Source organism: Ochotona princeps, chromosome 14 (genome assembly GCF_030435755.1).
Source record: "Ochotona princeps isolate mOchPri1 chromosome 14, mOchPri1.hap1, whole genome shotgun sequence".
NCBI classification, from domain to species: domain Eukaryota; kingdom Metazoa; phylum Chordata; class Mammalia; order Lagomorpha; family Ochotonidae; genus Ochotona; species Ochotona princeps.
The window spans coordinates 45,249,507-45,277,094 of record NC_080845.1 but is presented as its reverse complement, the minus strand read 5'-3'; the positions used below and the strand labels follow the sequence as shown (position 1 = coordinate 45,277,094).

Below are 27,588 nucleotides of genomic sequence, written 5' to 3'. Positions count from 1 at the left end.
CATAAATATTCCCTATGCTTCCTTTCCAAAATTGTTTTGGATTTTCTTTGTTTTTCTCCTTATGTTCTCACTTTCCTTTAATTGAATCCCACAGAGGTATAAATGTAGTATCTTTATTCCCACAAAACAACTCACCAGTACTTTGTTTTGTTAGAATATTTTATTTAAACAGTTGTTTCTTTGTGTTTTTGTTTTGTTTTGCTAACATGTAATACCTATACATTTTTTGGAAAGTACATTGTAAACCAATGAAATCAGGCAGCTAGAGCCAAGCATGGTAGTCTAGTGGCTAAAGTCCTCACCTTGCACGGCCCGGGATCCCATGTTGGTGCAGCCCTGCTGCCCATCCAGCTCCCTGCCTGTGACCTGGGAAAGTAGTTGTGGACGGTCCAAAGCCTTGGGACCTTACACCCATGTGGGAGACCCAGAAGAGGCTCTGGGCTCCTGGCTTCAAATTGGCTCAGCAATGGCTGTTGCAGCCACTTCACAGGTGAATCATCGGACGGAAGATCTTCCCCTCTGTCTCTCCTCCTCTCTGTATATGTGACTTTCTAGTAAAAAAAAAAAATAAATCTTTATTTAAAAAATAGAAAGAAACCGGGCAGCTAGCCTTTGTGTTATCTTTTCTTTAGATTTGGATCCTATCACTTTCCTCTACTGCTTCATACAGTTCATACATACATTATCATAAACTGTATTCACCTGCTGTGCTTTGCAACACTAGAGCTTGTTTCTTTTATATGACTGTGTTTTTGTACTCATTATCAAAACTCCCTCCAGTAATCACTATTCCAACTTCAGATTTACTGTTTCTAATGTATGTGTTCATTTCCATGTATTAGGGCAGGCATATATTGTTTTTTGTGGCTGGCACATTTTCACCTAACATCACCTGTACTATCTGCTTTGACGCAATTGCCAAGATTCTATTCTTTTTAACAGCTTACTTATATTCCATTGTACAAATATGCACCAGGTTTTCTTTATCCATTAGTCTTTCCCGTATAGGTTGATTTCATACTTGGCTATCATGAATATTACCACCACAAATATGGAGTATAGGTCTATTTTCATACAATGCAGACTCCATTTCCTTTTGATATATTCACAGAAGTTTATTAGCTGGGCCATATATATGTATTTTTATTTTTCTTTGGACACTCTATATTGTTCTCCCTAATAGCTGCGTTAAGCAGATAATTGCAACATTAATGCCAGGATAGGGAAAATAAGACCCTTCTCCATTGGTGGAACCACGGACCCTGCTCTCCCCCTGGAAGACTGCCCACTTCACAATTGAATTTGTTGCTGAAACATCCTGATGAACAAGATCTCAGCCAAACTGGAATAGCCTGGTTTTCAGCCACATGAGAACTCAAAGGTATGCAATTTCCAGATGTCATCATGGCCATATTGCAAATTCACACTCCTCATATTTAGGGATAAGAGTCTCAACCAGGAAGAAAGGGTGCCATATTTTTTCTCAACTGGCTGATTCTTCGTTTAGAATGTACTTTAATAAACTTTATTGTATGACTGGCCCATTCATTCTTTAGAATGTATTATAATAAAATTCACGTCACTATCATTACTAACAGCAATTCATTAATCCATTGACCAAAAAGAATTAAGCAAGCCAGCCATTATTAGTAACAGTTGTACAAACTTGTGTTCCTGCCAGTAGTGTATTAGAGTTTACTTTTTTCAACGTTTTTGCCAGCATTTGTTAACCATTGATAATTGCCATTCTAATTGCCTTGAGATGATACCTCATTGTGGTTTGATGTACATTTCCCTGATAGGTAGTGTTATTGAACATTTTTCACGTATTTCTTGACTATGTATTTCTTATAAGAAATGTCTCTAATATCTTTTGTTTCTTAACAGGGTTTTTTTGTTTTTTATCTTTTTTTTTCACCATTGCTCTCAATCACATTTTTGTGCTTGTCCTTGATTCATTCTTACCTCTGCTTTCTTTTAAGATTTATTTATTTATTTGAAGAGGCACATTTATAGAGAGAGAGAGAGACAGAAAGATCTTCCATCTGCTGTTTCACTCTCCAAATGGTTGCAACAGCTGGAGCAGAAGCCAGGAACCAGGGAGTTCTTCCGGATCTCCCACATGGGTGCAGGGATCCAAGCTGGATGGAAAGTGGAACAGTCAGGACATGAACCAGCGACAATAGGGGATCCTGGTGACCATAAGGTGGAGGATTAGTCACTGAGCCATTGTGCTGGACCCTCTATCTTCTTTTGCCTAAGGATGATGACTCTCTTGGATTTTGTTATGAATTCCTGCTTATCTGTGCTATATTTCCTTAGATAATATTCACCATTTCTGTTATATAGACTTTTCACCATTTCTGTTATATAGACTTTTAACATGTCATTGTTGCATGTCATGCTCTGTGACTAGATTTTTTTAAGCTTTATTTTGTAATGTAACTCTTTGCTCTTTGGTGCAACTAATTCTTTTCCAACTTATGAAAAAAAACTCCAATTTGCTTATAAAGAATTTTGAGCATGTGCATTTCCTCATTTCAGATTTCTACGTTGAAATCTAATCTCACAATTGATGTTTGTATCTTAAGACATCGATGTTATCTGGAGAACATATTTTGCTGTATTTTAAAGTGTTATTTTTTTAACTTCCACAGATGTCTTTAATCTACATAAGATTCATTTTTACATTTATTTAAAAGAAAATTTATTTTTAAAAAATGGTTGTTTGTCTTGGCAATAGTTTTTGTATTAATACTTTTTTCTGAGTGATACCATTATTGATACTTATATTTGCATTATTTGTGAGTCCATAGTTAATCGGGTCCCTTTCTGGAGGTAGTGTTCATTTGCGTTGGGTGGTTTGTTTTATATAAAAATTTTTTTAAAAATATTTTTGAGGATAAAGCAAATCTCACATCTGTTGGTTCACTGTCTAAATCCCTGCAATGGCTGGAGTTGGGTTTGTGTAGAAGCCAGGAAATGGAAACTGCATCAAGGTTTCCCGTATGGGCACTCAGTTGTACCATCCCTGCTGCTCCCAGGGCCTGCAGCTTTCTCAGGAAGCTGAAACTTGGAGCTGGCATGACATCAGACCCAAGTAGGATGCAGGTGTCTTCATGCACGTCACAACTGCTAGGCCAGATTTCTTGTTTTTCTTAATTTTTTATTGAGTCTTAATAACTAATATTATAAATCTCTTCCCTTAATTTTTCTTCAAGTGTTTTTTGAATGTCATTGACCATTTAATATTGATCAGAATAACATATTAACAAGCTGTCAAGTTTTCTGAAAAATATTTTGGAGATTCATTTGAGTACAACTGACATTTTTACCATCATAAATCTTTCCATTATTTCTTTTTCTTGCATGAATATTCTATATCTCTTTAATATGTTTCAATGAAGTTTTATAGTTTTATCTGTAACGGTCGGATGTATCTTGTGTTGGATTTGTTTTTCTGAGTAGCTTATTTTTGCTGGATATTTAACTTTGTATTTTTGTTACATTTTTTTTCTTATGTGTAGAAATGTCATTGATTTTTAAATGTTTATCTTAGATCCATTCACCCTGCTCTTAATTTACTTCAGATTCATCTGTATTTTCTACGTATTTAGTCTTATCTGTAAGGGATGCCGGTTGTGTTTCTTACTCAAACATTGAATGTATCATCAGTCCTAGACCTAGAGTGAACTTACCCTAACAAACCATGCACGCAGCTATGGGTATGTGTAAAAAGAGCATACAAAATGAAGAATATTCTAGATCACTGGAAATTAATAATATATAAATTTGTATCCTGATACAGTTGTCATTTCATTATGCATTAACATTTTTTGCCTTTACTATTTGCACATATCGATGTATTTTTTCTAAAGTGTTGCCTTTCTTTAAGACATTTAGCTTACTTCAGTTTGGTTTTTTTTCCTGTTTTAATTCTGATGCTGTGCTGAACATTTTCATTGTTGTGGATTTATTCACATCTCTGAATGCTTGCTATTGATTAACTCCTTAAATTTGAATTCCTTTGTCGAAGTTTATGATCATAGGACTTAAAGCAAGCTGTATCACAGCATGATTACACTGAGTTGACTCTTCAAATTGTAGGAGACTGTCAGTTTCCTTATACAGACAAGGCTTTGTTATTATTTAGAAACAACGTTTTTCCTGGAATGAGTGTGTAACCTACTGGCTAAGATGCCTGCACACTGCAGCAGAGTGCCTGGGTTTGATTGCTGGCTATAGGCTCCTTGCTCCAGTTCCTTGACAATGCAGACCCTCATAAGCAGTGTCCCCACTAACTGGTTCTGCTACCTACTTGGTAGACTTGTACTGAGTTCTGACCTCAAAGCTTTGGATTAACCCTCTGCCAGCTCTTGCAGGAATTCATAGACCCATGATCTCTCTCCTGTGTGTGTGTCTCAAATAAATTAAAAAGTAATACTTCAATTTTTAAAAAGGAAATGATTCTTCTTCGAAACCAGTGGCAATGTTCACTTTTACCTTCCCTGCAGTTTTCTTTTGTTAATGTTCTGTAAGTTTGTATGTTGATGTTGTTTATTTATGTTCACAATCTTTTAAATCTGTTTTTGGAAGGGAAATAAGCTCTGTATGCTGTTTATCAGAGATATGTTCAGTTTACAGTTTGTTTACCTTGTTACTTTCCAGACCTTCTAGATGTTTTTAAGATGATTATTAGGATTTTTTTGTTTTTACTAAATTCTATTCCTGAAGATTGAGGTGTTTGTACCTCTTCTGTGTATTTTGTCATTTCCTTGTCTGTTAGTCCCTCAGGACCATGAGCTCCGTTATGACCAGAGAACTGTGACTTACGCTTTCATCCTTGTTCTCACTTAGTGGTTGACATTCTAAGCTCAGTAAATGCTTTTTGAATGATGAAAAATTATTTATCCTGGTTCCATACCCTAATTTAGCCTGTTGCACAGTGACCGGATTTCATTTGACACAACAATTTGAGTTAAAAAAGAAATAGGAATAATAAAGAACCATCTGAAGGAAGAGAATATCTGCTTAGGGTGTAGAATAATTGCACATAGACTAAAACGTTCCTATCTTTTAGCAGTTCTGGATTGCTGTTGTGTAACTTTCTAATTCAGCAAAGAAAAAAAAACTGTAATAGTTCACTTCTCTTCTTAGCAATCACAGGTTCTGACACTGGTAATGATTATGTGGTACCAGCTAAACTACTTTCTCACTTTGTAATGTCTAGATCAGATTAGAGTACTTTAACTTGGATTCAGAATGCTATTAATCCTCAGCACATTGTTGTTTGAAAATATTAGGCCAGAGTTAATTGGTTTATTTGATTTGATTTTTATGATTTTTACTTTATTGCTTCTGTTACTTATTTATTTTTAACATATAAAAATAACACTAGTATTTTGTTTAAGTAGCTTATTGATGTTTTGCCAAAAATTTTTTTGTATATCAGGACAATGAGCCATGATTAAAATGTTTAAACTTTTCTTATCACGAATATTATTTTTATACTTAACTAGTTTTTAATTCATATATGTATAAATTTGTTTTGCTTTATTGACATTACTTTTAAATAAAACTACTTTATGATTTGTTGATTTTCATTACATTAAGCAGTCTATTTTTAGTTATTTTGTGTATATCATAGCTACTCAAGTTTTTTGGGAAATGATCTCTTGAAAAGTACGTATCTAACCAATCTTTGGGACAAAGCAGTGATAAAATATAACGTTATGACATTTTTGGACTTGACAAATGAAGAATTTTAACACAGAGGTGGAAATATTTATTTTTTATGAGTCTAAACTATAAACTTTTTCAAAAATTCTTTTTATATTAAAGTCCTAAAATTTAAGTTTACTATAAACTTCACTATCCTGAATGAAAACGATTTTCACTTACAAAAGACTACCAATAGATATGTTGTATTTCAAGCCTATTTTAGTTTTCTAGCAGAATGATACAGCCTAAGATATTAAAATCTAGAAATTTAGCATATGTAATGGAAACTGCAACTCAACTTTAACTACTCTATAGTGGCACTTCTCTTGCTGCTATAATAAAACTTAAGAATGTTTCATAAATTTTTTCACTACAATTATTCAAAATTACATTACCCTTACTGAAATCTGAATGGCTTTTAGTGGATTAATTAAACTGTAGCTGTTTTGCCATCTGGGTACAGCTTGTTGAGCTGCTGTTCTATGGAAAATTTCTCATGGAATAAAGAGTATTTTTTTTAGAATACAGCTGCTAGTCTTTCTTTATATAAAACAAATAGATTATGCTTTCTTGTAAGATTTGTGATGAAACTAAATTTATAAATTCAAAGATGCTATTGTTGCCTTTCTTTCATAAGGTTATTAGTAGGAAAACACAAGATTTTCTTATATTCTTCATAAATTTGTAAAATATGTGTTTAGTATCTTGATAAGTTATAATATTAAATAGAATCCTAGGTTTAAACTGAATTTGAAAAAAAATGGGAAAGAGGGAATTAACTAAATCTGATTTTTATGGCTCAAGTGGTTTCATTAAATTAGAGTGCTCTGTGTTGTTCATTAATGAACTTGTGCCATATGCTTTAACTGTTCTGGTCAATAGCTGATAAAGGCTTGTGGATTTGCCTTTTTTTTCCCATATAAAGCTGGATAAAAATATCCATGTGATAGACTTTTATCAAAGGAGTTACTTTGAATTCAGTAACTACTACTGAGGCAATATGGCTCGCAATTTGCTACCCAAAGGTAGTCATACATTATTGGAATACAGCCTACTGCGCTTCACATTACACAGATGTGAAGGCCTGATTATAGCTGCTTCATAATTAACAGTGATCCGATTTGTTTTGTGGCATAAATGGTGCATGTGTAGAACATTAGCCATGGCACTCTCATTCAAATTCAACTCAAGGGCTCAGCGGCAGGCGGGTCACGAGCTTCGGGGAGTAGAAGCACAAGCTCCTCCATATGTTCTTGCGGCATCTTACTATGGCTATGAGTGCAAGATAAGTTCCCCAAAGAACCTAATCGTGTTCTGTAATTACAGCGCGGCTTTCTGCTGGCTAGAAATGAGGGAGAAGCTAAAACACTCCCTCATCAGATAATTTGTAAATTACTTTACATGGCGGATGCCTAACTCAGTTGGTTTTCAACTGCTGAAATTATAAATAATTGTAACAGATGTGGCAATATGGCTGGCCTCCAATAAATGAGGCCCTTGATAATTTGGCCAACCCTTTGACAGGCCAATTTAATAAAATGTGAACAAAATCTTCTTGCTAATAATTTATCATCCTTTTTCCCTATAGAATAAATTTAATTACCCTAGCAGTTAACAAGGTCACACCCAGATGCCAAACTCGGCTACAGTTTTGATAATGCAATCAGGAATTGAGAGGTGATGACAGCGTTGTTGTTTTTTTCATTACCTGGCTTCACATAAACACAGGTGGCGTAGCTTTCTTGTCAGTTTTTAATAATTACAGGCTATTATGGAATGCATAGTTAGCAGATTGAAAACCACACTTTAGTGGATTTGTTTGAGTATGATTGAGGTTTTAATGTATAGAGATGATAATGCATAACAAGCATAGTCCCTTGCTTATACCATTAATGAGCAAATTTTGATTTTTTTACTGGTGACATAAGTGTTGAGTGCTTATAAAACTTACAGTATGTAGCATAAAAAGTAATGGATTACACTCCAAAGTCACATTTGTTAGAAATACTTTGGAGGAAATTCGGTTTTTTGAAACTAGAAGTTTGTTTTGAGATACTGCTAGTAAATAAACTTACAACGATCAGTTTTTGAAAATTCTGGAAAAATGCAAGCATTATGACATCTTTTGAAAAAACATGAATGCTTTCCATTTTGCTATTTAAGGTAAAAAATATATAGAAAAAAATAAATCTTTTCAATCTTGTTTTTAATGTCCATCCTAGGTTGGTTCACTGCTTTTACTGAAATCTATAATGAATGTGTATATTATAGCGTTAACACTATAAAAACTCTTTTGGGATGTGTAAATACCACTAATTTGTGTTGGTGAAATGTGATGTTTACATGTAAGAATAAATACTTCTGCTTCTGCAGTTTTTCTAATAAAGATGCTGTTAGCTGCTGGATTTGAGTGGAAACCAAATGTAAAGCATCCATGTAAAACTGTTCAGTGTTAAGTTTTACTTACTGTATGAGGAGAGGTAAAATCATGGAGCTTGATATTTACCTTTTGTTTTGTCATTGAATTATTTGTACCATACAGGTATTTGGATACAAAAAGAAAATCAAATGGTCTTAATTATGTCATATTACTAAATTTTGCTGCAATGTGAAATTTGGGCAGCATTTATGAGAAGAAATTATGATTGCTTTAATTCTACCAAACTGTAGTCAATAATTTCACTTCATTTTTATGATCTCTAAGTGAAATATGAAGATATTTATAAGTGAAGAAATGAAAGAACGTAAGATATTGCTATTTTCAAAAGTGAGTGCTAGGTGAATATTTTGATATTAGACATGTATTAGTCATTTTAGTGATCTATGTAAAAGTGGGAAATAAGTTTGAATTGGTATACTGATTTCATTTGTGAATTTTTATATTAATTCTTTTGATTTATAATATGTTACATTGATATTAATGTTTCTGTTGCCACTAAACTAACAATATTTATGTTATAAATTGGTAACATATATTTCTAAAATGATTTTTCAATAGAACACCAAGTTTCTCAAAAAAACAGGCATAAGATTATATACATATTATATAGGTTATATATGAGTATGTTTACTAAATAGATAAAATACATAATCAAGTATATATAATTACTATAGTTTGTAATACAATGTGTGTATACTTTTTGTAAACCTGATTTCCTCCAAAAAGGAATTGAGTTACTTTATAGGGACAAATCATTTGTTTTTTTTTTCTGATATATATGTATACATTAGATTTTTATATGCAAAATTATACCACAAAATACACACATATTTGACATCACAGCTTTCTTTGAAATTTTGTTTTAGAGTAAATTTGCTTTTTTGTTGAGATTATAACATACTTTTAAAATGTTTTTTTATTTTGTGTCTACATCGTGTGCATTGATTTAGAATTTATTGCTTGAATAAATTGCTTGAATAAATACTTTAATGATTATGAAATGCTTAACCAGAGCTAGACACTAAATACTTCTTCAATGAATACTACTTAATCATTACTACCTTTTTCAGATTTGAAAGGTAGATTCACAGAGAGATGAGGAGGCAGAGAAAGAGAGGTCTTCCATCTGCTGTGTCATACCCTAAATGGCCACAATGGCCAGATCAAAGCTAATCTGCAGCCAGGAGCCAGGAACTTCCTCTGTGTCTGCCATGTGGGTGCAAGGGGCCTTGTCTTGAGTCATCCTTCACAGCTTTCCCAGTTTATAAACAGGGAGCTGAATTGGAAACTGAGTGGCTGGAACAAGGCTTGCCCATATTGGATGCCAGCTCTGCAGGCAGAAGATTAGCGTGTTGTGCTACCATGCCGAACCCATACTTATTACAATTTGAATAAAGTAGGAAATCAAAGTGGTTAATTAAAACTTTAGTAAGACAACAGCTATTTGATTTATAATTTGTTATAAATCATTATAGCCATGAAATATTTGTTTACTTATCAGGTAATGTTCAGTGAACCTCTGCTGTAATAATGCCAGACGTTGTTGCTTGGATTCAGTTTTATTTTTTAAAGTTTCATCTATATTTGAGAGAGGTTGAATGATAAAAGAAAGAGCTCACATCTTACTACTAGTTAGTTTTTTAAGTGCCTTCGGTGACTGGAACTGGAATGAGCTGAAGCTTGGAGTCAGTATTGAATCCAGGTTCCCCATGTGGATGGCAGATAACCAGTTAATAGGAGCTGGCATCACTGTTTCCAGATAGCATTATTAGCCGGGAGTGGACTCAGGACCCAGACCTGGACATTAAATTCAGGTTCTCTGGTACAGGATGCAAGCATCTTTACCACTATGCTGAAACAGCACTCCCAAGGTATTTAATTTTTTTAATTGTAGTGTGCACAATGTTTCAAGAACTACGCATTCTGTCGCATATCTTCTGTAGGACCTTTCAATCAAAATTAGTGTCGTGTTACTAAAGTGTATATATAGTACAAGATGTCCTTTTTTACTGTCATTTTTTAAGTTAATTTTTCAAGGAAATTTTGCATCTCAGTCATCAGCACAATTGGTATTCTAGTTCAAAGGTGTGATTTTTTTATAGCCTTTGATGTATTTTTCAGAATATACCTAGCAAATATATAGTAGATTATTCTTCTACCATGATATTTTCAATGTACAGGAGTCCTAAAACTGGGTCAACCAACATTTAAAAATTTGGAAACTTGCCTTTGAAATCTAAATTTCTCTCTTCTGTTGAAAAAAAAAAAAATAGATCTGACAATGGTGGACTCCAGTCCTCTGTGAAACAATTCGTTGGTTGAGCAGCAGCTGACATAAACATCTGTCTGACTTCTGCATGATGAGACTGAATATTGTTTGACATTTCATTTTGCTTTTACTTTTGGGAAGTGCCAGTGCTTTGCCTATGTTATTCCTAATTTTTGCTTTGACCTTGAATAAATTAATCAGAATCTGTTTTGCAAATTAATACATCCTTCATAATTTAATGAAATTAATAAATGGAGGCCTGGATAAAAGCACATAGAAATTTATGATGGTTTGGCTTGTTAGCCCAATCAGAGGGAAAAATTCATAAATATCATAAATTAAATTATAAAATAGGAGGAAAATAAAGGAATAAAATCTCTGCAGTGATTTAAATGAGAATGAAGAAATAGGGGAAATCATTTACACTTACTGGAAGAAAAATATATACATTATTTTAATATTTTAAAGTATTTACTTATTTGAGAGGTATAAGGAGAGAGATAGAATGAGGGAGAGGAAGAAAGAGGGAGAGAGAAAGTAGGAGGAAAAGGAGAAAAAGAATACCTCCTATCTGCTGGTTCGTTTTAAGGATGCTAATGCAGCTAGAGATAGTCAGAGGCTAATGTCACAAGCTAGGAGCTCGAAGCATGTCTCCCACAGGGTTGACAGGAACCCAGCTAGTTGAACCGTCACTGTTACTTACTGAAAAGAAACTGAAATCAGGATCCATAGGTGGGAACTGAACTTAAGTACTCTGATATGGGATGTTGGGTGTCCTAATTGCTAGGATAAATGTTCATTCCTGAAATAATTTAGTGAGAGAATATGCAAGTAAGAAAACAGATGACATCTCCCATTATTGATTCAGAACTAATATATGTTTTGTTATAAATATATTTGTATTTCTCGTAGTCTTTTGGTATTATCACAGAGGAAGGATGGGATTCTCAGTAATTACAAACAAAGATACATTCAAGGGTACTTATTTACATCATAAGATTTGACATTCACTTGTTGGCAAATCAGCAAAAACTTTCTTTTTATGGTGATTTGGTAATTTTCTTTCTTTGCAGATGAAGTGGTTGTTTTGAAATAGCATATATTTATGGGTTTTAATGGCCTCACATGCATCCAACTGGGAATGTTAAAATTTAGTAAGACTCAAGTTTTCTTGAACAGGTTTCGTGTAAGATTAACTTTTCTATGACTTGTTTTGTTAAAATGTGAGTTTACCATTAGCAGTTTTTCTGACACATACATATATTCCACAAGAGAATGTTGTAAAATATATTGACTTTGAAACTATCAGAGTTCTTTGAGGAATCATTATTAAATTATGATACAGTAAAAGTTAATTGGACCGATCATGTTATTGTTCCCCTTTTCCCAGGTTTACATTCTGCACTGTTGAGTGACTCATGATGATCAGATGGTGCATTAAAGATTTTTTTAGAAATGCATATGTCTCTAGTTATAAAATTGAAACAACTCATTTACAGATGAATAGTGTGTGTTATGCAGCCACCACATGGTGTTTCTTTCTACCGGCAAGTTTAAATAACAGCATTATTTATGAAAATATTTACATTCACCCATGGTTAAGTTTTCAAGAGCAATAGCTTCATACTGGGATGATAAGATTTTATTTGAGTTAGTCTTTGATTTATTGTTAAAACGAAATGTTCTCTATGTGAGAACCTATGATTTATATAGTACATGTACACGTATTTGCGAATGTATAAATAATATAAGAAATAAACTTACCTGTATACTTTTTTTATTAGGTATCTCGACAGCCATCTTTAACAAGTTTAGAAACATTAATGGTCTCACAGAAGTCTGAAATTGAGTATTTGCAAAAGAAACTGCAAATAGGAAATGAAAAATTTTCAGGGGAAAGACCTGCTAACAAGGGTTTCTCAGAGAACAACATCCTGTCCAGTGCTCAAGGAGGACATAAGGTAGAGGCATTTTGTAATTTTGTGAATTTATAAGGATGAGCCTGGAAAGGGAAGAGATGAAGTTCTAAAACAAGCAACAGTCACTGTTTCTGCTTTTGTTTCACGAAGTTGTTACAGTATTATCTATGGAGTGCTCAGTAAAATACCCCTAAGGAATAGTGAGCTTTCCTTTTTAAAGACTTGAGTAATATATAACTAAGTTCATTAACTGAATACATTCTTAGTAGCATACCTGTTTTGACAGTTAGTTCCTATGCTTAGGTAATTTTCATAAGTATCCTTCAGCTATCTGGTATATTATCTGTATGATTAAAATTTTAATTTCAAATTATATTAATCATTTATTCAACTTACTAATGAAAAGAAAAATAATGCTTCTGTTTAATTCAGATATAATACAGTACTGTCCCTATGGAATATGATACGTTAGCTCTTGTGTAATTTTAACATTAGCTTGTGTAATTGTATAGATTTAACAGAAAAATGCAGATTTTTGTATAGAATATATATCACTTATGTCTGGAACTTTCCTTTTCGTAGTATTTATTACATAGTTCTGAAAACTGCAAGATTCCACAGAATGCTTAGTACAGAATTTTCATGTCATCTTGTTAATGTGTAATTTTTGGATACATTGAAATCATGTTTCCCTGAAAATAAGGTATTGACCTTTAGTTTGCTCACACTTGATACGCCAGTGCTAGAAGTAACACTTCTGCTTTTTTGTAAGCAGAAATTCATGTAAGACAGTTGTTTTTGACTCTGTTTTTCCTGTGAGCAAATCTTAAATAAAGCAAGCATTTCAAAAGAGGTGTTGGGGGAAAAAAAAAGCATTGAAAGTAAACTCGTGTTTCTGCCCTACTCTTATCCATTCCTTCTGAGTAACATTCATAGGAGTGACTTGTATTTATTTATGAAAACATAACTGTATCAAGCACCTTGAAGTAGTTTCACATGGTTTGCTTAAATTAAATATTCTTAAAATCGAGAATTAACATTATAGGGCATAATTTGGTTGTTGCTTGTATAGGAGAGGTTTTAAAACATACTGCTTTGATGTTTCCCTGCTTTTAATAAAAAAGTTGATAAAAAGGAGATGAGCATTCTGAAGAAAAGTTCCTTTCTTTTTTGTTGAGGACAGGCCAGGAGGATGAGCTCTCTGTTGCTCAGCTTAATAGTTGCTCTCACATATTCCTTTTCCAGATTGGTATATGGAGCTGTGCATAATACAAACACACATTCTTGTCTCTAGTTAGCCACATTATAGTTAATGACCATATGGTCATTATGGTATAAGATCTACTGTCTGTTGTATTTATATTCCTCAAGCATATTGTTCCTTCAACTTCACAGTGTGTTAAACTATTTCAAAGGGAAAAAAATCCTTTCCCTCTTGTTTCTGGTTGTCCTATCAAGTGTAACCTTGGACCCTTATAGAGCAATTAGACCAGCCTCTATCCCCTCCTTTGTAATGAGGTTTCTTGCATTTCTGAGTCTATAACCCTTTAGTCTTCCCTAATGGGACATCATTATTCTGAAAGAAACAATGTAAATGTAAATGAATATTCTCATTAACGAGTCACAGAGAAACCTTTAGCGGTAGCACTGTGGTAATTCCACTTGTTATTTCTCTGGGATTCCATGCAGAATTTTTTTTATAATTCATTATTAGTATTCAAAATTACTTGTTCTTTAATTTTGCATGTCTTTCATAATCCAGTGTTCCAACTAGTTCAACCATGTCCTTGTTTTATTCTCGAGGAACCACCTGTGAAACGTTCAAGGTCTTTGTCCCCAAAGAGCTCTTTCACAGACACAGAGGAGCTAAGAAAGCTGAGAAAAGCTGAAAGAAAGATTGAAGATTTAGAGAAGGCACTACAACTAAAGGTGAACATTAAATCATTTCTCTACTAGTAACCATGCAAAGATTTTTTTTTAAAAAAAGATAAACATGTATTTCACTAATTCCCCTTTGTCATTTTTCTTTCTTGATTTTAATCACCTGTATAAGAGCATGCAATCAGTTGGTCTTATTCTTTAGAATGTGGTTGATCATAAAGTCATAACAATATTTGCTATTTGAAAATCAAATAATTATTTATAACACTAAATTCTTCAAAAATTTTAACTTAAAATTGGGAATATCTCTTTTGGGAGGGGAATAATGTTATATAATTTCTCAGAAGCAAAAATGTAGAACTATAGCAAGTGGCAAGAGAATTTGTTATGATGCTTCAAGTATGAAAAACTTGAAAAAATAAAAGTGAACACATTAACCTATTTCAAATCACATGTAATTATAATTTATATAAAAATTACACAGTCAAACTGACTTTGTGTCCTAGCACATGATATTGCAATGAACATCCTACCTATATTTAAGAAGTCTGTGAGTAACCTGCCTGCCTTTGGGAGCTCATATTTTTTGCACATACTTTGTAAATTCTGTTTCTCAGAGAAAGCTTTACATGTGTATTATAACAACCTAGCTATCATATAACTATATTGAGAACTTTATTTTTTGTATATAACAAACTTGTTCTCTATTCACAGCTACCCAGTATGCTGCTGTATTTAAGCTTCAGTCACAAATTGATTATCAGATAGACTTAAGATTTTTTATGATAAACCTTATGATTATGTGATTACATGATTACAATCTAGTATGTTTTGTTTAGATTCTGTGTTATATAAAATAGACTGCTGTTAGGTAGGGAAAGGTTTAACGTATATGTGTTGTACAACAAAATATAGTTAGAGATACAGCTGATGGTAAGCTATAACTAAAATTTTGCTTACATTGATTCTAAACATTGTTTTAATTTATCATTATACAGAGTTTCACTGCTCTAAAACAAAAGGAAATCAGTTGTTGTTTATAGCAAAAATAAAATGACCAGATGACCGTAGCTAACATCTAACCTAATTGAAATATATAAAATGTAGATGAACGCATGAGTCATTTATTAATGTGTTTGCTCAGTATCAGCTTACTGAGCATTGCAAGTACTCAAACATCATTATCAATCATGTGTACAAAGAGACTTAATAGTTACTATCCTTCAAAACCCTTTTTTTTTGGTTAAAGAGATGATAAATAAATACTTAGCATTTAGTGTACTGAATGTAAACAGGTGTAAGTACAGTGTCATAGAAAAGAAGAGACAGAGATCTCCCATCTGCTGGTCCATTTCCCAAATGCCTGCAGCAGTTGTGGCTGAGCCAGGCCAACACCTGGATCTAGAAGTTCAATGCAGGTCTACCATGTATATAGCAGAGACCCAGCTTCTTGTTACCTGATGCCTTCCAGGGTACACATTAGTGGGGAAATAGAATCAGGAGTGGAACTGGGACTCAAACCCAGGCACTCTGATGTAGGCTGCCTATGTCTTAAATGATGTCTTAACTCCCACCCCATTATGGACATTTTCAGAAACCTTATCTATCTGGGAGGGGATGTTGTGGCACAGTGGGTTGAACCACTTTGTGGGACTCCCAAATCGCATATCAGATACCACTCTGAGTCTCTGAGTCATGGCTGTCCCACTCTAGTTCAGCTTCCTCTTCATCTATCCAGATAGGCAGCATATGATAGTTTGTGTGCCTCTGCAACCCATGTGAGAGATTGGCTGGATTTTGTAGATCCTGGGTTCTGCCTGACCCAGCCTTGCCTCTTATTAGAATCTGGAAGTGAACCAGGAGTTAGAAGATTGCTCTCTTCTCTATCTTTCTCTCTTTTTGTTACTCTGCCATTAAATAAATGAGTAAATTTTTTAAAACCCAATCTATTATCATCCTCCTTTTGCATACTCAGCCTTCTATACATGGTTTCTCTAGAAAAATAGATTCAACGTAAAAAAATGCAAAGGAACTTCAGAAAGCTCATTGAAAAAAATAGAAATAAAAGGTAACGTTATTTTGTTAAACTTGAATCCATGTATTGGTTTTCCAGAACATGTACTTTCTACGAAACTTTATCAAGTACTCTTATAATATAGAAGTATATTAATATCAAATATAAATAATTATATGTTTACTATTTGCTATAAATCACAAATATAACATAGCTATATAAATCTAGATTCCTTATATTTGGAATCTGTAGTCCCCAAGCTAGAACTACAGGAGAGATAGTGGAGTAATTGGAGTCCGAGGTCAAATACTTGGAACCAAGAGAGTGGATGGTGGTTGTTCAAGTCCAAGTTTGAGTGCAAAGGCAAGAGATTGCAAATTTTTCAACTCAAGGACAGGCAGGCAGAAAGAAATCTTGGTCAGCCTATATTTAATTCAGGCTTTCTGTTGATTGGAAGAAAACCAAACTATATTGGAATCAGTCATGTTCTTTGCTCAGTCTATCAATTAAACTACTAATCTCATCCAGAAACACCTGGAAATAATATTGAACCAGTATCTCCACAACCTGACACAGAAAATTAACCATCATAGTTTCTGTTTGCTTACAAAGGTTTGTCTTCAACAGTCTCTTATTTTTGATAGAAAGTAGTACAGCCATTTAAACATTTTTAGAGCTATACTCTTCTCTCACCTCTTTATTACTGTTGTTGTTTGCTTCACAAAGATTCTTACTCCTTTTTCTTGACAACAGCTATTTTATGGAGAGATATCCCAGGCTTATTTACAAAGTGAAATTTGGGGGGTCTAGAGTTGCGGTGTCTTATTCAAGCACAACTTTTGACAGTGCTGGCATCCTGTGTTGGAGTCCTGGTTCAGGTCGCTACTGTTCCACTCCGATACGGCTCCTTGATTATGTGTCTGTGAAGGCAGAGGAAGATGACCCAAGTGTTGGGCCACTGCCATCTATATGGGAGACTGGATGAAATTTCTTGACTTTGGCTTTGCCTAGCCCCAGTCATTGCAACCATTTCAGGAGTGACCCAGAAAAGGGTAGATCTTAAAAAAAAAGATTTATTTACTTTTATTTGAAATGCAAATTTACAGAGAGAAGGAGAAACAGAGAGAAAGATTTTGCATTTACCTGTTCACTCCCAAGTGGCCGCAACAGCCAGAGCTGAACCCATCCACAGCCAGGAGCTTCTCCTGGGTCTCCTGCACAGGTATGGGATCCCAAGGCTTTGGGCCATCCTCCACTGCGTTCCAAGGCCACAAGCAAGGAGCTGGAAGGGAAGTGGAGCAGCTGGGGCAGCACCCATATGAGATCTTGGTGCATGCATAAAAAGGACCTTAGTTAATAGGCTACTGAGCCAGGTCCAAGGAAGATCTTTGTTCAGTGTCCTTTTCCTTCTGTCACGCTGAATTTCTAACCAATAAAATGCTTAAGTTTTTTTCCTTTTTTTCATTTGTTATTTTATCCATATTTTTTAGGGTTTCAAATGTATTTTATTTCTTCAGTAATGCCATATTTTAGCTAATATAGTGCTTTTTCTTGGCATCATTTATGAGTTGGTTTGAATCAATTCAGCATTACACCAGCTGGGATGATTACTGATCTCTCCACTCCTTTGGGGTGACTCTGCCAACAGCGCACAGGTTCCATTCTAATCTAATCTGTGTTGCTGTATATGTTCATACATCAATACAGATTGTGGCTCCACCAGCCAATACAGTATTACCGTATTTGTCATCAAAATCATGTGTACATTACTGGTGGCTCTGCCTTGCCATTGCTTGCTGAATGCTTTTAAGTTGCAGACGACTTAGCGCATTTCTGGCCAAAGGAAAGATCGTGAAACAGAAATGCAACTGTGACAAACGCAGTTACTTTTTCTTTGCAAGTTTGCTCCCAGTACCCTTCTATCAATATTTTAAGTAAAGTGATGATACTCATGAATTTCAAATTTAATTTCCTCTTTTACATATTTGTAAGATGAGGATAAAATAAGAGGTTTTTTCCCTTTGTGTTTTGTTGTCTGGTATGATTTATTATTTTAGAAGAACTAGATAGCTAAATAAAAAACAGTACTATAATCTACAACATTTAGCAAAAGTGTTAGGCAAACAGAAGCTTACTAGTAGAGCAGTTCCAAAGAGAGTTATTGGACTCAAAGTATTTTTAATTTATAGCTTGGTATTATTCATTCTTAATTCTCTATTAGCATTGTCAAAAGAGAAAAATCTGAGAAAATGGTGGAAGTAGTGTCTTTTAAGCACAATTTTGAGAGAGAAAGTAACCTAGAACAGCAGTTAACAATCACGGGGTGAGGAGTCAGCTGGGCTAAGAGGCAGTTAGGGTATCTGGTCTCTGGTAAAGTTACTTCTATATAATGTAAAATCTTGCTTCTCCCTATTTTTTACCCTTCCAAGAGCATGTTCTCCACCTTGAGGGAGAACAAAGGTACAGATTCAACATAACCATTGCCGTCCCTTAGAGTTGTCATAGCAAAAGCAAGGAGACATAGCCCATGCTAATCCCATCTTTGGGTTCCTATCTGATGTCCTCTGATTCTGAACAAGGTGCCACATTATTAACCACTGTGAATGAGTTTTTTTTTTCTCTATTCCTTACCTCCCTCCCTGAGATGATGCATAAAAGACACCACTTCCATTTTCTGTTATCTCTCCTTCCCGTCCTGTCGCTATGGCAGGGCATATCTGTCTTTCACTCCCCTCCAGTTTCTCTTAAATTTCCTCTGGTCTTTTCTTTTTCCTCCCTTGTAGCCCCCTTTTGTCACTAAGGCCCTCTTTGTCTCCCTAAATAAATCTTGCCGTGCACACTAAAGTTGTCTGCATGAAAATTCTTCAAGGTTGCTGTTGTTTGCATTGAGTTCCCTGCACAACAGGCTGGAATCCTAATCCTGTTGGCTTACTCAAAACAACAGGACCCTCAGAAAAATGTGTCTGGCAACCTCCTCCTCCCATTCTCAAAATGAAGTGAAATCTCAGGCTCCATTTCCTTGCTTCCTTATAATAAAAATTCACAGATGAGATTGATGCTTTGATCTGGTCAAAGTTGGCTTTGGGAAGTCCCTTTGCATTCCCTCAATGGAACTTCCTGACTTTTTCCTTTTCTTGATAAAAATGAAATCCAGGGAGGTAGAATTCACATTCTAATAGGGAACCCAACTTATAGCCTAATTGCTATTCTTATGATAGATCCTGGAGCCAGGAGGAATGTCCCTCCCCAAAGGGGCAAAATTGGGGGAGAAACAAGATTTTATATTTTTAAAGCATAATATCATCCTAAATCATGTTCTGTTGGGAAATAGTAATTGATAACATGTTTGTGTTAATTTTATTGGGCTCTTGTAAAAATGCACAATACCAACTGGGTGGCTTCAACAGGCATTTATATGTCAAAGTTATGAAGGATAGAAAAATCCAAAATCAGAGAGTCAGCACAATTGGTTTCTGCTGAGGACTGTGATAGAAAATTTGTTCTATTTCCTGAAGTCTCTAGCAGCATCACGGATTCCTTAATGTTTAGCTGGTATTTTCCCTTGTCTTCACATTGTCTTCCATATATGCACATTACTCCATCATACGGAAATTATCCTTTTTATAAGATATCAGCCATATTGGATTACTGCCCACTCTACTGACTAAATTACTTCAGCAGAGACTTTGTCTCCAAATTAAATCACATTGATTTTAGGGCCCGGTATGGTGGCCTAGTGGCTATAGTCCTCTCCTTGAGCATGCCGGGATCCCATATGGTCACCGGTTCTAATGCCAGCAATCCCGCTTCCCATCCGGCTCCCTGCTTGTGGCCTGGCAAGGCAGTCGAGGACGGCCTAAAGCCTTGGGACCCTGCACCCACATGGGAGACCCAGAGGAGCTCCTGGCTGCTGGCTTTGGATCGGCGCAGCATCGGCCATTGCAGCTCACTTGGGGAGTGAATCATCTAACAGAAGATCTTCCTCTCTGTCTCTCCTCCTCTATATATATCTGACTTTGCAATAAAAATATAAAAAATCTTATCAAAAATCACATTAATTGGCACTAGGAGTTAGGAATACATAATACTTATTGAGACCAGCCATGTGGACTAAAATCATGGCCATATCTTCAAGTAGGCAGCACAAGAATCGCCTAGCCATTTCCTAACTGATTGAGAGACTGCCAGTAGGAAACATCTTCCCCATAGGTGCCTGCCCAGATAAATTTGCAAATAAAACTTACCTATCTGCAATTGATTCGTGGCTTTTTATTTTTATACTAAGCTAAGGAAAACATCTGCCAAGATTTTCTGGTAACGCTTTTTCTCGGTGGAGCAGGGCATATGTCAACAGATAACTAGCATCTTTTGGTTTTTTTAAAGTAAATCTGTGAATGTAGTGTTTCTTTTGCAGACTGTTACTCACTAATGCATGTGGAATTTTTGAAGACTTCTGTATTTTTATTTGAAAGGCAAATATATGAAGAGAAGGAAAGACAGAGAGCTAAAGATACTCCATCTGCTGGTTCATTGTCTGAATGGCCACAATGAGCAGAGCTGAGCATATCTGAAGCCAGGAGCTTCTTCTGGGTCTCCCACACTGGTGCAGGGTCCCAAGGACCTGAGCCACTGGTTTCCCAGGTCGTAAGCAGGGAGCTGGATCTGAAGAGAGGCAGCTGGAACAGAACCAGTGCCCATATGGCATGCCAACTTTGCAAGTGAAGGATTCTACCCAGGCCCCGTATGTTGAATTTTTATCATCATCTTTCGTTTTCTGTGGAGCACTATTCTTCCAGAAGCTAGTAAAAGTGTTGTAGACAACAACATTCCCTGCTCAACTAATTGTGGCAATGGATTAAAAGATTTCTCTTTCTGTGAGTCTGCAATGTACTAGTGTGCTTTGCACATCCATGGAAATGAAAAGATGCATCTTTCCACGGATTTATTTATTTATATTAACCTATTAATGTTTCCCGAAAGAGTTCTGCCCTGCGCATGACCTTGTGGAAAATGCTAAACTAAGGAAAAAGACATGCAATGTGATAGTACTGGGGGTAGTTTTAGGGACCCGAGATGATTACCAAGGTGAATTACAGGATGAACAGGAAAATAAGTTCCAACAGTACTCTGTGAAATATGTCTCTACATTAAGATATATTGAGATAATTTTCTTTATTTATATCAGTAGTAAGCTGTTCATATTAACTTACACTACTAATGACTTCTCATGGACATTTACATTATCGTACTCAGTTTACATTTGTGGCTAGCTGTGTTTTCAGGGTATCTGACCAATGTTGTGAAAATTATAAGAATAGAATCTGTTTTGTAAGAATTACACAGATAGTCATGACTTCATAAATGTGATGCTGTAACATAATTTGGAAATTGTAAAAACTTTGTGAAATCCTGTTATCCTTGAGATCACTAACAGTGTGAACCCTTGCTTTACTGACTTTAAAATATTTGGTGACTTGATTTTATTAGCACTTCTAATTATCACTTAATATTATTAATATGTCTTGAGCACATTTTATGTGTCTGGATTTTTAATTCTCTGATATATATATGAACTTTATATATGTAAGTATTCATAGTAGAATCCTTTCGTTTGTTTGTTTGTTAAAACTTTGTTGATTTCCTTGCGCTCTTTCCCAGAAATTGGAACTGGTGTTATAAAAATAATATTCATGTTGTTAGTTCACCCTGTGTTTTTCTCATGTCATTAAACTAGAAACTGGAACAGCTGGTATGTGAACTAGCTAGCACCCACATAGGGTGTCATTGTCACAGGAACCAGCTTTATTCTTCATGCCACAACACCGACCCCTAAATTATCCTACTTTTAAAGCCAGTTTACAGTAACTATAATTTGCTTACCTCTTAAAGTTCTGAAAAATAACATTCTGAATGCCCCTATGAAATGATGTCATTTTTGCAAATTTTCATCAATTTTCTATATGGTACATAGAATGCTTTTGGGTATATGTGAGACTCAAATATGTTCTACACTTGATCTTAGCCAAAAGACCGAGAAGTAATTCCAATATGTTCTAATAATTATTTAAGAATAGTGTTCTAGGGCCTGGCGGCGTGGCCTAGAGGCTAAAGTCCTCATCTTGAACGCTCCGGGATCCCATATGGTCACCGGTTCTAATCCCAGCAGCTCCACTTCCCATCCAGCTCCCTGCTTGTGGCCTGGGAAAGCAGTCGAGGACGGCCCAAGGCCTTGGGACCCTGCAACCACGTGGGAGACCCAGAAGAGTTTCCTGGTTCCTGGCTTAGGATTGGCACAGCACCGGCCGTTGCGGCTCACTTGGGGAGTGAATCATCGGACAGAAGATCTTCCTCTCTGTCTCTCCTCTCTGTGTATCTGACTTTGTAATAAAAATAAAATAAATCTTTAAAAAAAAAAGAACGGTGTTCTAAGATATAGTCAAGGTATAATAGACAATTGCTGTACTGCTGAGACACAAGTGTAGTAAAACAGTGCACACCCTGTTAGCTGCCATTTCATTGCTTAGGTCAAACAGTGAATTTGGCTCTTGTCAGAGCATCACTATTAGTGGCTGGAAGGAGAGGGGAAGAAGCCAGCCTTTGTAGGGAAGGCACAGTACTAGGTTCTCCACCTTTATTAATTGTTAAATTTAATCACCATGATTTAAACCCCTGTCTTCTTTTCGATATTTGATAGGACAAAGTAATTTAGTTAGCATTCTAATGATGATGCAACACACAGGAGAAAAACTACACAATGAAGCGGAGTTTTTTCTGATGGACTTACTCCTACATGTCCAAAATGATTAAAGCTTTAGAGTTTTTGCTTTCCCTACCTGAAATTTATTCATTTAGAGATATGAGTTAACAGAACATTTGAAATTCTCACCAAAAAACTCAACACATTATATTGTTTTTAAAATATGTGCATATGCTTTTTGAGCAATAATACTTTGACCATCATAAGTTTGCTTTATGTTTAGACCTAATAGAAATTTATCTTGTGTGCTATACATTTACATGTAGGTGCCTAAATTGTTAAAAACAAAAGTCAAGAAAAACCAGCTAGTGGCTGTTCTGTCAATTTTGTGATTTCTTCAAATATAGCAAGAGTAGGTCTCCCCATTTCCATTCTTCATGGTGGAACTCAGGTTACATACACTATGCTACTTCTAGCATGGGTTCTGTTTCACTTTGTCCTCCATGATCCTGCATTTGATTATATATATTTATCCTGAATGCATGGGCCAAAGAAGTGATATTTTCTTTTTAACAAAAGAATTATGCTTCGTGTGTAGACATTTTTGTGATGAAATAAAGATTATTCAAAATGTTTTAAATAGGGTTGTGAAAATTTGTATGCATGTTAAGAAAGAAAATAATTGGATAAAACTGCAAAATTGTGGAAGCAACTTTTTAAAAACTGTAGTGAGTTAGATTTGTGAAGCAAATGCATTCTGTGGCTTGAAGAAACATTTCTTCTGCTAAAATAAATATTTAACAGATGAATCAGGTTTACATGCTGTTTTCTTTCAAATTTTGTATTTAGATGTCTGACTTCTTAGTTGAAACATTATGCCATGCCTTCTTCAAACTCACTTTTTTTGTGTGTTCTGCAGAGCCAAGAAAATGATGAGCTAAGAGATGCCCATGAAAAACGCAAGGAAAGGCTACAGATGTTACAGACCAACTACAGAGCAGTAAAAGAGCAATTAAAACAGTGGGAGGAAGGCAGTGGCACGTGAGTTACTTAGCTCATAAAGACAGTTCCCTAAATATTAAATGGAGTGGAGTAGCATTGTATAGGTGTTTAATGGCTTTTGTTTGATTTTCAAGAAAGTATTTAGTAGTCAAATGTTAGTTCTGAATATGCAAATGAATATGGCAAATGAAACAGAAAAATGTATTAACAGCAACTATAGATTTTCCTGCCATTTTCAGATATTATTGCCTGTAGGTGACTGGGAATTATTGAATGTCTTTCATGTCAATAGAATTGCTGAAGAAAAATACTTAACATCCCTATTATGGAAAACCTGTTTTTGAATAAATAAAATACTGTGGTTAAAATTTTTGTAACTTTTAAGGCATTTAAGTTTTAATGGGAAGAAAGAAATAGGGAATTCGCACATGCAGTTAACTGTCTTAAAACTATTTCAACCTAGAATGCAATTTGAAGATCTTTACTATCCATCAGTTCTCCAGCTTATCTGAAGGAATTGGCGGTCTCAGTTCACTTGCTCTGAACAGGTGTTCAGACCTTGGTTAGTTGTAAGTGGCTCCCCTGCTAACTGTATCAACAAAGGGCAAAGGACTGAATCAGTACAGAAAATCTTCTACCCTCTCATCTTCTGAGATGGATCCTTAAGGGCAGTGTTGATGAAACACATTGGTCTGTTCTATAGAAAAATACCGTTTCTGAATTGGCCAACACAGCACTTTTAAAAAAAATTAAAGACTTATGTACAAAAAATGAAAATGCAAGGGGCACATGACATCACTTGTGCATAATTGTCACATCTGATATTTTCCTTTGATGAATGTGAAGTGTTTTATTTTGGTTGTCAGTGAAGTGGTAATAAAGCAGTTTGACTAGATTTAGCCCCTGCTTATTTAACTTTTCAGTAACCACTACAGGAGTGCAATCTACTTTCTGACACGTTCATGGATAATAGCTTATTTTCAGATCTGGTATCTGTATTGTCTATATTCAGATTGCTTAGTAGCAAATTCCAAATGAGTTGATTTACTCATTACTATTACAATTCTACCGTATATGTTTTATTGCGACTGTACAGGAAGGAATAAGAGAAATAGACCAAAGAATCTCACATGTTTGCCTAAAGTTTGCTTTGCATGGTAGCAGCTTAGCATTGAGAAATTATAATATAGATTTTTAATTTGTACATACTTATTTAGGAAATTCAACCAATAAATGGTGAGTTTGGGTTAAAAATTTGATCCTTAGTTGTTTTTAAGGTTTAAAAAGTGTGTAATTTAATCTTGTTTCACTTTGAACATGTTAATGAGAAAAGCACCTTCATTTTTAAAATAGAGATGAAATCAGAAAAATAAAGAGAGCAGATCCCGAACAGCTTCGACAAGAAGACTGTGATGCTGTGTGGAATGAATTGGCATATTTCAAAAGGGAGAACCAAGAACTCATGATTCAAAAGTGAGTTTATTTTATGACAATATAGATTAAGGTAGATAAACATTTGGAATGATTTTTTTTTGTGGTTTAATGGCCATTAGGAAAATACTCTATAAAATTTGAAAAGAAATAATCCTTTATTTTGCCAATAAAAACAATGAAACACTACCTTTTAAATATCTGTATGTAGATGTATAGATATATACACACATTATATATATATATATATATATGTATATATATTTCATGCAATAACAGCTTGCACATTTCCTAGCTGTAGCAGAAACCGTATAATATGATCTAGGGATTGTGTTAATTAATGTGGCTCTCATCTGTTGGAGGTGTCGCTCTTCATTAGCCTGTGTTTTAGACAATGCCGTGCTTCATTTTTGGAATGAGGTGGAGAGGGGATAACCTAGCCAGCCATCCTTTTTTGATCTCCTAGATACATACGCAATGCAGAATGCCTGAGCTCTCTTGGTTCCCTGCCCTGTCCTGCTAATCCCAGCTGAGCTCATTATGGTGTAGCCTTGCTGCTACTCTTGGAGCCAGAGCTGTCCAAGCTAATTACGGGTAGCAGTAGAACTGCCTGTTAAGGGTCTGCTGTGGATCTGCTAACATGGTCCTTGCTAGTGACCTGTAGAAGACACCAGGGAATTGCTTTCTTTCTTGCTGTGTACTGACTGTCCTTTGGGCTTAATGCTGATCCCTCCACATAGGTCTTTTAGCTATCCTAAGTATAAAAGTTGATGAAGGATACTCATATTTTAGAAAACATACAGTTTGCTTGCTTGATCTTATAATTCACAACCTATTATATTCAGCCTGGCCAAAAAGAAAGAACATTTTTTTTTCTTTTGAGACAAAGAGGAGATAGACTAATATAATTAGCCTCCTCTATTACTTAGCTATTTGTTCATTTACAGTTAATTTTTGATACTCAGAATATGCAATTTTTAAAAAGCCTGGATCTTTTAAAATGCTTGAATTTATCATGTGACATTATATATAAATTCACTGAATTTTCCTTGGTTAGAAGTTAGAAGCTTGTTTTTTATACTAAATGATGATGTGTAACTTGATTACCTCATTTTCCATGTAATGTTAGGTTTCTGAAGAAATAGGCTTATGATCTGAACATATACTGGCAGTTACCTCTGTAAGCAGAGAATATTCCTTTAGTGCTAAATATTTCAGAAATTATTTTATGTACTGCATAGATTTGTTCTAGAAATATTTACTGGCCATTGTACTAGCTTATTGAAATAGAATTCAGGAGCCATCTGTTCACCTATATAAAGTATGTTTGTATACTCAAAGACTGTACTGCATCCATCATCACAATCAATTTTAAAACATTTTCATCACCTCCTGCTTTAAAACCCATACAACTTAACTGTCACCACTCTAATCATCTCATCAGCCCTCTGTAGCCCTAGGAAAGTATGTTTCTGCTTTCTGTGTTTTATCAATTTTTATACATGAACATTTTATATAAATGAGTTCATATAATATGTGATTCTTATGTCTAGATTTTGTCAGCATAATTTTTCAAAAATTCACCCATATTGTACCATCTATCAACACTTGATCTGACAATCTTTACTAAACTTCTGTCTCCAAAAAAGGAAAGTCAATTTTGGGACAAAATAAAGTAAGATAACTCATGTAAGTAATTGTGAGATCTTACCTGTTTCTGGAAAATTCAGGCAGATAAAAGGTATAAGTAACACAGATCCATTAATGAGGTAAAATGAAACAAACAATAATCTGGCTTTTTAAAAATATAGTTACAGAACTCTTGGAATTCTGACACCTGTATCTTACAAATAGCTCTTTGAATTAAATGCAGAGTCACTGTTACAGTAAATGTTACACTGTTTCACTTTCTCTGACATCTGCTTATATTGATGTGAACACCAGTTGTAAAACAGATATTTTTCAGGCCATGTGTAGCTTACTAAAATATAGTGACATTCAGCGTGGATTCACACATACCTTACTAGGTAGGACACAAAGATTAGTTACTTCTCACTAAGGTATTGAAGATCTCTCTGCACTCCTCTCCTAAAACTGTTCTGCACCTCAACTGTTGACATATCCCTTGTTAGAGTTAAAAGCCAGTTTAGACTATCCTAAAATCTGCCAAATTCAGCAGAATTATGCTTCAACACTATAAACTGCTAAATACTA

The 27,588-nt window shown here is 34.9% G+C and overlaps 1 protein-coding gene and 1 pseudogene across 1 annotated transcript in view; one reads left to right on the top strand and one right to left on the bottom strand.

Annotated features, from left to right (window-relative positions):
• Positions 1-27,588, top strand: part of CNTLN (centlein) — a 269,496-nt gene that overhangs the window by 113,342 nt on the left and 128,566 nt on the right. Inside the window, exons 9-12 of the mRNA XM_058672438.1 lie at positions 12,215-12,391; positions 14,153-14,278; positions 23,861-23,982; positions 25,297-25,416. Of these exons, the coding sequence (XP_058528421.1) occupies positions 12,215-12,391; positions 14,153-14,278; positions 23,861-23,982; positions 25,297-25,416 (545 nt within the window). The remainder of the gene's footprint in view (positions 1-12,214; positions 12,392-14,152; positions 14,279-23,860; positions 23,983-25,296; positions 25,417-27,588) is intronic.
• On the bottom strand, positions 17,792-23,092 carry LOC105941583 (cytochrome c oxidase subunit 7B, mitochondrial-like; annotated as a pseudogene).